The sequence below is a fragment of the Oryx dammah genome, unplaced genomic scaffold (genome assembly GCF_014754425.2).
Source record: "Oryx dammah isolate SB20612 unplaced genomic scaffold, SCBI_Odam_1.1 HiC_scaffold_5, whole genome shotgun sequence".
Classification (NCBI taxonomy): Eukaryota; Metazoa; Chordata; class Mammalia; order Artiodactyla; family Bovidae; genus Oryx; species Oryx dammah.
Window position 1 is genome coordinate 48,437,162 of NW_024070189.1, and position 12,954 is coordinate 48,450,115.

The 12,954-nt window shown below is 49.6% G+C and overlaps 1 protein-coding gene across 2 annotated transcripts in view; it reads left to right on the forward strand.

Annotated features, from left to right (window-relative positions):
• The window catches only part of CAMK2A (calcium/calmodulin dependent protein kinase II alpha), a 65,457-nt gene that overhangs the window by 20,056 nt on the left and 32,447 nt on the right, over positions 1-12,954 (forward strand). For both annotated transcript variants that reach the window (XM_040239600.1, XM_040239599.1), the window contains exons 3-6: positions 3,339-3,398; positions 11,614-11,668; positions 12,513-12,578; positions 12,685-12,757. In XM_040239600.1, coding sequence (XP_040095534.1) covers positions 3,339-3,398; positions 11,614-11,668; positions 12,513-12,578; positions 12,685-12,757 — 254 coding nt within the window. The remainder of the gene's footprint in view (positions 1-3,338; positions 3,399-11,613; positions 11,669-12,512; positions 12,579-12,684; positions 12,758-12,954) is intronic.

The window sequence follows — 12,954 nt, forward strand, 5'->3', positions numbered from 1 at the left end:
GGTGGGAAGGAGTTTGCAGTGCCTGAAGCCACAAAGGAGGTTAGTGTTGGCTTCAAGGCCAAGATGAGGCAGAACTCAGCACCCTGCAGGGTCTTTCTGGATGTTTTTGAGGACTTCGGATTGTATTATAAGTACTTTAGGAAGCTGTTGGAAAGTTTGAAGGCAGGATCTCATTTATATTTTAATAAGAAGTCCTTGGCTACCCTCTTAACTATTGACTGGGGGGCTGGGGGGAGCCTTTAAGAGTGGTTCCTCAAAGTTCTGAGTTGTAACAAGGCTTGACCACATTGAAGATTACCTTGATTTTGTCAAGAGACTGCTTAACGGAGCAAGCCTCAAAGGTCAAGAGGAACTCAGTCCCTATATTTCTTGAGGTTCCCTGCATATTAGACAATGAAAACATTTCAAACAGAGTTACAAAAATTATTATATAAAGTATATGTTTACATTCAACAAATTAATGCTTTTAGCACTGAAGGTTGCAATGCGATGTAATTGTACTATGCACAAGATGATTACAAGATTTATAAAAACAGTTCCTAGCATTTCCAGCAGTGACATCTGGTAACCAGTCACATGTTTAAAGCTGTGTGACCAGCGTTTTCTTATTTCAATCCTGTTAGTGTAACTCTGCTCCCAGGTGACCTTACATGGAGAAAAACATCAGAATTCTGGATTTAGGTCCTTTGTCCCCTGAATGTGTAGCCTGAGCTGGGAATCCCCTCGTCCCCTCTGATAGGTCCCACTTTGAGCTGCCTGGCTTTTGGTTCTGCTGGGGATGGTGGGTGGGGGGCAGGGTCTGGAGCTGGGGAGGGTTCAGCCATCCTCTGCTTACTGAGGGCTCTTGGCCAGCTCTGGATGGGGATCCCCCTCTTTTGCCTGAGAATCAGGCTTCCTTCCCTTCCACCTCCCTACCCTGAAGGACTTGGAAGGAGACAGAGAGGGAGGAGAAACGAGGATGCCCCCAGCTGGGCCAGCCGTCCCCCTTTAGCTTGCAGCTGCCTTCAACTGGGGAATGGAGTTTACACTCTACTGAAAGAGGATTGGACTTAATTGCTTTGCTGATGGAAAAGCCACATTTCAGTATTGATCTTGGTTTCTGCAGCCCTTGGAGGACAGCTGGTGATTCCACTAACAGAGAGGGGAGGGGACAGGGGAGCTGGCAGCCTAGGGACAGGGCTGGGATTTTCTTTCTTTTCATCACCATCCCTGGTGCCCACCTTCCCTGGAGGGGCCATTCAGAGAGCGGGGTTCTAGTCCTGACTCCACCACTGAGTATCTGTGTGAGTTCCCTGCTGTGGGCCTGAATTTTCCCACTCGGGAATAGGAGGCAGATGAAGAGGATAGTGATGAGTCAGGGTGTAGAGAACAGGACAGCATTGGGTTTTGAGTTTTATTTTTATTTATTTATTTTTTGAGTTTTTTTTTTTTTTTTTTTTTTGCTGTGCCACATGGCCTGCGGGATCTCAGTTCCCCTACCAGGGGATGAAGCTGAGCTGTGGCAATGAAAGCCTAGAATCCTAACCACTTGGCCACCAGGGAACTCCCCGACAGGGTTTTACTGCTCACCCATGGAGTCTGACTACCTGGATACAAAGCGTGGCTCCATTGCTCACTGCAGTGTGACTTTGAGTCAGATACTTAACCTTTCTGAACCTCTGTTTCCTCCTCTGTAAGGCCAGCACAATGGTAATGTTATCCTCAGAGGATTATTGGGAGGGCTTGAGATGTATATAAAGTGCTCTGCGTAATACCTGACACACAGTAGATATTCTGTATTTGTGACTGGCTCCTATTATACTCTTGGTTGTTTTTTGTTTTTTTTTTTTAATTAAGGCATTAAGTACCAAATTGTGAGAAAAGCACCACAAAGGAAATTGAAAAATGATCAAAACAGGGACAGTGATGCCCACAGCCCGGGCTTATCAGGAGGACTGAATGGGGTCACGGGTATGATTGTGTTCAGCAGTCTCAGAGTCAGAGATCATGGGTGAAGATCCTGAACAAGGCCTCTCTCCCAGGTGGGCAGGGAAATCTAGGGGGTTTGGACAGAAGTCCCAGGAAGCAGGTGGGAGATCTCTGGGTAAGCCCCCACTACCCTGCAGATTCTTTGGGGCTCTCTGTGTCCTTGGTGCTGACTTCTCTCACAGGAGGCATCTTCTATAAATTAATACAACCCTTCTCCTGCAGAGAATACCTACTCCCTTAGAAAGATTCATTTATTCAATGATTTGTTCTTTCATTTAGTTATTTCTTCTTTTTTTTTTTAAGGTTTAGCTTTAGTCATCTTTTTATTTATGTATTTTAAAAATTGTATTTATTTATTTACTTTTGGCTGTGCTGGGTCTTCATCACTGCGCGGGCTTTCTCTAGCTTCAGAGAGCGGGGGCTATTCTCTAATTGTGGTTTGAGGGCTTCTCGTTGCAGTGGTTTCCCTTGCGGCGGAGCGTGGGACTAGGGCCTTTGGGCTTCCTTGGTTGTGGCTCCCAGGCTCCAGAGCACAGGCTCAATAGTTGTGGCGGAGGGGCTTAGTTGCTCTGAGGCATGTGGGATCTTCCTGCTTCAGGGTTCGAACCCTCGTCTCATGCATTGGCAGGCGGATTCTTTACCGCTGAGCCACCAGGGAAGCCCATTCATTTATTTCTTGAGCACCTTCCATGGGCCAGGGATTTAGGTAGATGCCAGGGGTACAACAGAGACCAAGTCTTTGCCCTCAGGGACAGCGACATCCCTGAGACAGAGCGGCCTGTGCTGTCTAGGGGCCCTGGGAATGCAGAGGCGGAGCCCCCAGCAACTGGCAATCAGGGTGGGCTGCCAGAGAGAGTGACATCCAAGGATGGCTAAGAGTGAGTGATGGCCAGTGCAGAGCAGGTGGGAGGCTGAGAGGGAGCTTTCCAAGCTGAGAGAATCGCATGTGCGAAGGTCCCAGAGTGAGAGGGCTGGGCAGGGCGTGCCTGGAGAGCTGAGGTTCAGCAGTTCCACCGGAGAAGGTGCAGTGGGAGGGGCAGGGCTGGGGGAGGGCAGTCGGAGCCTGATGTGGGGGTGGAGGTGTTCCAAGCTGCCTGGAGTTTGGCTCTGATACAGGCAAGAGATGCCCCTCGGTTGAGAACCCTGAAAACCGAGACCCAGAGTGGGGAAGGGACTTCTGCCTCACTGCAGCCTGGGTCTCTCTCTTCTGCTGCATCCCACTGCCTTCTTGGAGAACCCAGAGGCTCTGCCCAGGAGAGCTTGCCCAGGCCCTGGGAGGGAGAGGTCATTAGCGGCTGTGAGGAGGGACAGATGGGGTGGGTGGAGATGCCTCCCTCCCCTGGACTCATCTGGGCATCTGTGTGTTTCAGACCACCAGAAGCTGGAGCGTGAAGCCCGCATTTGCCGCCTGCTGAAGCACCCCAATATCGGTGAGCATGGGGGATGGGCGAGGGGTGTGGGTGGGGCCTGGCCCAGCTCCCCTGCCCGCCCTGGTGGGTGTTTGTTAAGGGAAGGGGGCAGCTGCTCTCTTCTTGGGGATGGCAGCAAATAGAGGTGGGAAAGGGGGTGTCTTTCATGGTATCCATACTCCTCCCGGAGCAGCTTGGTTGGGGGGAAGGTGAAGAAGGGGCCCTTCCTCCCAGCCCACGCTGCCGGCAGCCTCCTTCAGAAAAGCTGTTTCAGGAAAACTTCCGAAGCTCTGAGAGATGAAAATAGGCCAGGCTTAGCCTTGACCAGTGTAGCCCACTCCCCAAGCCCACCCCCATGCTGAGTCAGCCTGGCACCATGGCCCTTCCCACCCGCATGGACCTGCAGTGCCGGTCTCTCCAAGCCAGCTCCAAGGTGGCCCCTGCCCCAGAGTGGACTGAACGCAGGCTGCATGGAGTGGCTGTGCCCAGGGCAGGCAGGATGGCTCTGAAATAGCACCTGGCTGCCTGACCTCCCTTCCCCGTCCCTGCACAGCTGAGGGGCTGTATCACTGTGTGGCAGGGCTCTGAGTCATGATGGGGAGGGAGTGCAGATTCTAGATATAGTTCTGTCAGGGAATGGCTGTGTGACCTTGGGTAGGAGCACTACCCTCTCTGAGCCGATTTCTCCCGTCTTTGCCAGGAGAGGGCTGTCTGGACGAGCTGGGCATCTTGTTAAAAGGCAGATTCTAGTTGAGTGGGTCCGGATGGGGCCTGAGGGTCTGCATTCCTAACACACTGTGAAGTGACACCAAAGCTGCTGGCTCACCAGTCACACTTGAGCAGCAAAATCTAGGTGCTCTGTAAGGAACATTCCAACTCCGACAGCTACCACACCTTCTCCCTCAGGAGGGGAGCATCTCTCTGTGTCCAGGGCCCCAACAGTTAACTCCTCTGCAGAAGAGTAGCATCTCCATCTTCTATTTATACCCAGAAAGCACCTCCCCTTCCCGTGCCCGGGGAAAGGAGCAGAGCTGCACAGACAGCAGCTGGAGGCTTGGGGCTAGAGTCGGAGAAGGGGCAGCAAGGCAGCTGGTGGGGAGCCACCCTGGTTGGCCCCTGACCTGCTTATGACCATGGGCAATTCCTGCCCAATCTGGGCCTGCCTCCAGCTCCCCAGCTGTACAATGGAGGGAGTCATGAGTGGTCTTTGACTAGAATTCCATGGTTCTTAGAAAGCCCTTTAATCCTGGAAGAGGGAGATGGGTGTGTGTTTGTGCCACTGCGCAATTGCAGTTGTCTGCGGTCAACACTTCCCCATCCTTCAGTCGCTCACTCCCAGCTCTAATAGGGAGCAGTAAATTATGGGCTCTGGGGCTGACAGACTACAGTCAGATCCTGGGTTTGCTGCTTAATTGCTGTGTAACCCAGGACATATTGCTTAATTGCTCTGAAGTTCAGTTTTCTCATCTGGAAAATGGGAATGATAGATACCTTGTAGGCTTATGATGATCAAACAAAGCATAGCACAATGAGAGGCCCCAGGGAAGGGCTCTGGATCATTTAGCTGCTCCACCTTTTCTCAGTCTACACCCTCCACCAGAACAACCTTACCGAAAGACTTACCTTTTACCTGAATCTTCGTATGATTCTCGTTCCTCTGAGCCATGAAGATTTTGAGTCATTGGTTTGGGGCACTATATATAATATGCTGGTTAAGAAAATGGAATTTTCAGTCAGACACACCCAGTTCTACCCATTATTTGGTATCTGAGCTTGGGCAGGCTATGAACTTCTCAGACTTAGTACTTTCCACTGTGAAATAAGGATACTCATGGTACCCACTTTCTAGAACTGTTGTGAGGGTTAAGTGAGATATTGCAAGTAAAGTACTTAGCACAAGCCTGGCAGGTGGTAGAATCTCAGAAATGGCAGCCATCATCTTCATTATCATCATCACTTGAGTTATGACTCCTTCATTCATTGACCTGATGTCAAGGACATCCGAGACCCCACCATGTGCCAAGGCCTCTGCTAGTCTCTGAGGACGTGTGGAAGAAATGAGGGTGGGAGAGGAGTGGGGTAGCTGATGGACAGGGAAGTAGAGAGCAGAGCAGAGATCCAGAACAAGAAGACGCTTAGAAGAACCTAAAGCTATTGTCAAGGCTGGAAGGGTCCTTGGAGGGTACCACTTTCTGAGCCTCCAAGCACCTCAGTTCAAAGTAGTTGTAATCTGTCCAAAAGAGTGCAGATCAGTCCAGATGTGGCTATAGAACCTGAGAAGTGGGTCTGTGCCCAGAGAAACTAGACTATTCAAGCTGCTTAGTGATCCCAGCCAAGCTCACTGCTCTCTGCCCGTGTGTGGCCACAGCCCAGCCCTAAGGGACTAAGTCAGGGAGGTTGCTGGCTCAGCACAGGGGGAACAAGCTGCACCATACACGAAGCATTTCCCTCCTAGATCTTACTTCGGGGAGGACAGCACTCTGCTCTCTGTACCATTAGCACCTGCTGATGAAGTGGACCCCCACCCCCACCTTAAAAGCCACCCAAGGAGCAGGAGATAACCTGAGAGTTTAGCAGGTGATATGGGGTGGCGGAGGGAAGCGAGGTTAGTGAGGAAGATGGCGATGTCTTCATTTATTAAGTTTTTCCTAGAGCCAAGCACTGTGTTGAGCGCCTTACTAGCATCTTTGAATTAACTCCTGACACCAGTCCAGTGTAGTGGTATTGGCTCTGCTGCTAGGAAAGGAGGCTCAGAGAGGTTACATAATTTGCCCAAAGTCACACAGCTTCTAAGAGGTGGAGCTGGTAAGCAAAGTCAGAGAGTCTGACAGCAGAGCCCATGTTCTCAGTCCTTCTGTGACCATCAGGGATGTCTTGTTGGGGGGCAGTGGCCAGAGGAACAAGTATGACCCTTCCATTTCTGAGAAAGAAATGGTAACTGTTGGAAACAGGACAGAATGCCAGAAGTTCATGAATCCAGCTACACAAATGAAAACTAGGCTCCAGATTTGTTTGTTCTGTGATGGGCACAGACATGCCAGTCTTCCCACCGGGCAGTGGCACCACCACACAGGCCATAGCCTTGGGATCCTTGCCTCTCTTGGGCTCTAGGCTGTTTTTCCTCAGGGCAGCCTCCAACCACAGGAAGAGAGGTTTTGTGCATGAAAACAGCACTGAAATGAGGAATCCTGTCTCCTGTGCTCTGAGCCAAGATTTAGCCACCTCTTGGGGACTGAAGCCAACTCCAGGATCATCCCGCAGGTGGGGCCTGGAATCCAGCCCATATCCCCCTGCTCAGAGGGCCAGCCTTCAAAATCAGCACAAAGGCACCATCGGAGCTAGAGGAAGCTCTGGAGACACCCTCTCCCATTCTGTCCATTTCCCTGAGCCCCGAGGACCTTCTCTAAAAGAGGATGAGGCTTCTGGCCAGAGGGAACCCTAGTCTTCTTGGAGCTCCTCCCAAATGGCTGTTGACCTGGTTCTAAAAGCCCTTTCTTGAGATGCTTCTGGATGCAGCTTGGCTTCTCAGAGATTCTCACAATCACACACACACACACAAAAGGAGTTAAAACCTTAAACACCTGAGCAGAGTAGAGAAGAAGAAATTTGATCCTAAAGAATCCTTTGGGAATAAAGGGTCTTTCTCAAAACTTTACCTTGTTACACCATTAAAGCAAGTTTACGGTAGATAAATGATAAGACAAATAATTTTAAAGTATTTACTATAATCTCAGCATATGGAGCTAACATTGATAATATATATTTCCATGTGGTATCTGATGTCTGTAGCTTCCTAAGTACATCTAAACATATCAGGTCAGGTTTCCTACAAGCAGAGCCTGAGGCAAGGATTCAGGTGTGTGTGGGAACATGAAGGCATGCTCTCAGGGGAGACCTGTAAGGATAGTGAGAAGCAGGATGGAGGAAGGGGAAAGGAACCAAGCAGACATGTGGCTTCAGGTTAAGTCTAACTCTGACCTGATCCCAGGTGAAGGGTGCAGTGGGGAGGCCTCTGGAACATAAACCCTGTCTTGGAGCTGTCCCTCCTTTAAGGCAGACTGGCCCTTTGCATGGCCTCTGCCTCCCCACATTAGTTCATCATTGCCTGAAGGCTGTCGGTAATCTTGTGGGCAAAGTGGGCAGTTCCATCAGCAGTGGGCAGTTCTCCAGAGAAGGAAGGCACCTGCGCATGGTTAGCCAACCCCCCAGCAGCTCCAGGATGGCTGCACCATCTTCCTACAGGAGGTCTGAGCAGGGCACCAAAATAGGGCTTTCAGATTCTGCACACACAAAATATAAGATGCTCAGTTCAAAACACACATACATTTCAAAAGTCTATTTTTGCTTTGAAATGCATTTAAAAGTTGAAATAGACTGAAGGATGAAGGGATAGATAGAAATATAGTAAGGAATATATAAGAAATGGAATAGGAAATGACAACCCACTCCAGTAACCTTGCTTAGGAAACCCCACAGACATAGGACCCTGGCGGGCTACAGTCCATGGAGTCACTGAGTCAGACATGACTGAGAGATTGAGCATGCACACACATTTGCGAAAACACTAATAATAGAATCTAGGTGGTATGTACATAGGTATTCACTTGACTGTATTTTGAAATTTTTTACTATAAAATGTTGATTAAAAAATTAAAGCAGGATTAAATTGTACATAATCAGGCTACTTAGTTTTTCAGTTCAGCTCAGTTCAGTCGCTCAGTCATGTCCAACTCTTTGCGACCCCATGAATCGCAGCACGCCAGGCCTCCCTGTCCATCATCAACTCCCGGAATGCACTCAGACTCACGTCCATCGAGTCAGTGATGCCATCCAGCCATCTCATGCTCTGTCGTCCCCTTCTCCTCCTGCCCCCAGTCCCTCCCAGCATCAGAGTCTTTTCCAATGAGTCAACTCTTTGCATGAGGTGGCCAAAGTACTGGAGTTTCAGCTTGAGCATCAGTCCTTCCAAAGAAATCCCAGGGCTGATCTCCTTCAGAATGGACTGGTTGGATCTCCTTGCAGTCCAAGGGACTCTCCAAGAGTCTTCTCCAACACCACAGTTCAAAAGCATCAATTCTTCAGCGCTCAGCCTTCTTCACAGTCCAACTCTCACATCCATACATGACCACTGGGAAAATCATAGCCTTGACTAGACGGACCTTAGTCGGCAAAGTAATGTCCCTGCTTTTGAATATGCTATCTAGGTTGGTCATAACTTTCCTTCCAAGGAGTAAGTGTCTTTTAATTTCATGGCTGCAGTCACCATCTGCAGTGATTTTGGAGCCCCCCCAAAATAAAGTCTGCCACTGTTTCCACTGTTTCCCCATCTATTTCCCATGAAGTGATGGGACCGGATGCCATGATCTTCATTTTCTGAATGCTGAGCTTTAAGCCAACTTTTTCGCTCTCCTCTTTCACTTTCATCAAGAGGCTTTTTAGTTCCTCTTCACTTTCTGCCATAAGGGTGGTGTCATCTGCATATCTGAGGTTATTGATATTTCTCCCAGCAATCTTGATTCCAGCTTGTGTTTCTTCCAGTCCAGCGTTTCTCATGATGTACTCTGCATATAAGTTAAATAAGCAGGGTGACAATATACAGCCTTGACGTACTCCTTTTCCTATTTGGAACCAGTCTGTTGTCTCATGTCCAGTTCTAACTGTTGCTTCCTGACCTGCATACAGATTTCTCAAGAGGCAGGTCAGGTGGTCTGGTATTCCCATCTCTCTCAGAATTTTCCACAGTTTCTTGTGATCCACACAGTCAAAGGCTTTGGCATAGTCAATGAAGCAGAAATAGATGTTTTTCTGGAACTCTCTTGCTTTTTCCATGATCCAGCGGATGTTGGCAATTTGATCTCTGGTTCCTCTGCCTTTTCTAAAACCAGCTTGAACATCAGGAAGTTCACAGTTCACATATTGTTGAAGCCTGGCTTGGAGAATTTTGAGCATGACTTTACTAGCATGTGAGATGAGTGCAATTGTGCGGTAGTTTGAGCATTCTTTGGCATTGCCTTTCTTTGGGATTGGAATGAAAACTGACCTTTTCCAGTCCTGTGGCCACTGCTGACTTTTCCAAATTTGCTGGCATATTGAGTGCAGCACTTTCACAGCATCATCTTTCAGGATCTGAAATAGCTCCACTGGAATTCTATCACCTCCACTAGCTTTGTTCGTACTGATGCTTTCTAAGGCCCACTTGACTTCACATTCCAGGATGTCTGGCTCTAGATGAGTGATCACACCATCGTGATTATCCGGGCCGTGAAGATCTTTTTTGTTAGTTTTGCTTTAAAATAGTTTAAAAACATCTTTCAGGCATTATTTGTAAATCTATACTATTTAAGATTTTAAAAAACATTTTATTTAAATTTGTATCCCTTCATCTTCCATCTTGGGTCCCCATCTGTGGAGGCACCCACTCTCCAAACTTTATGCAGAGAATACTTCGGCCACCTGATGTGAAGAGCTGACTCATTGGAAAAGACCCTAATGCTGGGAAAGATTGAAGGCAGGAGGAGAAGGGGATGACATACGATGAGATAGTTGGATAGCATCACCAACTCGATGGACATGAGTTTGAGCAAACTCTGGGAGATAGTGAAGGACAGAGAAGCCTGGCGTGCTGCAGTTCATGGGGTCACAAAGAGTTGGACATGACTGAGCAACTGAACAGCGACATGAGGGCCATATGCTTTAAGGGACTCAATATTGTATGTGGCAGAAATTCAGATGGCCCTGGGGCTCACAGTGAAAAGTCTCACCCCCCCACAACTCCAGCTGTTCTAAATCCCTTCCCCAAGGCCGCCTCAGTGCCCACATCGCTGGATTATTCCAGAGAGACGAATGCCATACCCAAGGTGAAATGCAGCCTCCTTTTTAGAAAGGACTGTGAATACTGCTTTGCTCTTTCACCAAACAACAAAATTTAGATATGATTCCAAACTAGTGAATAAAGAACGCTGCATTATTTTAACATTTTCCATTGTGTGATGTACCATAACTCTTTGAGCCCACCCTCCCCGCTGCCCATGGACCTGTTTAGGTTGTGGTACAGGGAAGGACATGAACTTGACCTGGGAGAACTTGCCCTTGGCTGACAGGGTGCAGGCCCCCTAGAGTCAGCCCCAGGCCTTGGGCTCTCCCTCCTTTTTTTTTTTTTTTTTTTGAAAGAAGCTTAGGGGGTAATTTTGGAAGCTCTGGGCTCCTGGGAGCTTTGCCTCTGTTCTTGGTAAATGAGGTATGAAAAGATGACAGTTTCTCAACAGGCCAGAACTCTGGGATTGCTGTCTTTCCCTTGTCCACCAGCTCTGTTATCTTCTCAGAGCTGGAAGCGGAGGAGGGCTATTAGCGCAGGGCCAGCATTGAGTCCACATGGATTCTGTGCCTCATGGAATTCTCACAACAAGCCTGCAGTTCCAGGAGTTTCATTCTCATTGTCCAAGCAAGGAAAATGAAGTCATGTCTGACTCTTTGTGACCCCATGGACTGTAGCCTACCAGGCTCCTCTGTCCATAGCATTTTCCAGGCCAGAGTACTGGAGTGAGTTGCCATTTCCTTCTCCAGGGGATCTTTCCAACCTAGGGATCCAACCTGGGTCTCCCGCACTGCAGGCAGAGATGCTTTACCATTTGAGCCACCAGGGAAGCCCTCCAAGCAAGGAAAGAGGCTCAGAAAGGTATAGCAACTTGGTCAAAGATGCACAGCTAGCAAGTGGCAGAGATTTGAGTCACAGGCTCTTTCCATGACCCTGGCCTGCCCAGCAGGGAAACTGAGGGTTGGAGAGGGGAGGGGACTAAACTCTGACCAAAGCTGGGGTCTTTTGTCTTTATGCTCAGGCTTCTTTGGGTGATGCCTGAGATCAGTGAAGGCTTCCCTGGTAGCTAAGACAGTAAAGAATCCACCTGCTAATGCAGGAAATATGGGTTCAATCCCTGGGTTGGGAGGATCCCCTGGAGTAGGAAATGGCAACCCCCTCCAGTATTTTTGCCTGGAGAATCCCTTGGATAGAAGACCCTGGCGGGCTATAGTCCATGGGGTCGACAAGAGTCAGATATGACTGAGCGACTAAACAACAACAAAGGTGAGCCTTGGTTCATGCTTTGTCAAAGCACCTGGTAACTGGCTTGAGCTCAGTGACTCTCAGAGAAATTGGAATGTTGGCTATTTGAAGGGTGAGAGGGGGGTGAGTGGGGAGCCCTGTGTCCTGCATAACCAGCTACCTTGGCCCCTCCTGCAGTCCGACTCCATGACAGCATCTCTGAGGAGGGACATCATTACCTGATCTTTGACCTGTAAGTCTGGCCTCACCCTGGGGTGTCCAGTGGGGATGGGGACAGCCCTGGCAGGGATGACTTCACTGGGTCCCTTGGTTTAAAGTGTCCCCATAGCCCCCAGATTGGGCTGAATTCTCTCTTCTGATAGAGTTTCCCAAAATGTGGTAGGCCTGCCACCCAAGCAGTGCAGGCTGGTTTTCCTGACACACCAACAAACACTTTTAACTTTCATCATCATATATTTAGTTTTGCTTCTATTTGTGGCCAGTGATGCTGGTTTTTCATTTCTAGTGGTGCTATGAAGTTTCCTTTCAGAATAAATTTAAAGTTTTTAAAACCAGGCAATTGAATGAAAAGCAATCACGAACTGAGAGGCCTCAGTGGCTCTTGGCCTCATCTGTAAAGAACAGCACTTGAGACAGTGGGGAGGCTGTACATGGCTGGGGTCGGGGCGTGGGCGGGGGGCAGTGGGGCTATTGGAAATCTCTGTACCTTCGGCTCAATTTGATGGGAACCTAGAGCTACTCTTTAAAAAAGTCTATTAAAAAACAACAGCAACAAAAAGCTCCAGCCCTTGGATTTCCAAGAGCCTGATGAATCATAGTGACATGTTCTGAGTGTCCCACCCCCAGTCCTGACCTCAGCCTGGCTCTGGTGGAGGAGAAAGCCGAGGATGGAGGGGTGGACTGAAAGTCAGGAAGGGAGTTATATCAGAGGGCATCCCCGTGGCCTCTGGGGCCCCTCTGGTTGGGGCTGAGGTTCTGAGGTCCCTGGGCCCCATCCTTAGCTTCCTGGAGACTCTTCCAAAAGACGCGGCACCTGGGGCCTTTGTGGGAGGGTGACTCTGTGCCTGTCTCGCCAGCGTCACCGGCGGGGAGCTGTTTGAAGACATCGTGGCCCGGGAGTATTACAGTGAGGCGGATGCCAGGTGAGTGAGAGGTGCAGCCTGGCTGCGGTGCCCGGGGGCAGGGCACTCTGCCCTGGGGCCTCCCGGGGAGGCCCGCCCTCACCCACCCCTCTTGCTCTCTCCCCAGTCACTGCATCCAGCAGATCCTGGAGGCCGTGCTGCACTGCCACCAGATGGGGGTGGTGCACCGGGACCTTAAGGTGAGTGACCCCCACCCCCACCCCCACCCCAGTGGCCGGCTCATGTGATCCCAGCCCCTCCCTCAGCCTGCAGAGCCAGGGCTATGATCATAGCCCCGTTAGCTTTCCTGAGTTGGGCTGCATGGGAAAATTTTCCCCACTCTTCAGATGAGGAAACTGAGCTCAGGGAGGTAGAACATCTGGACTCGGGAGCCAGG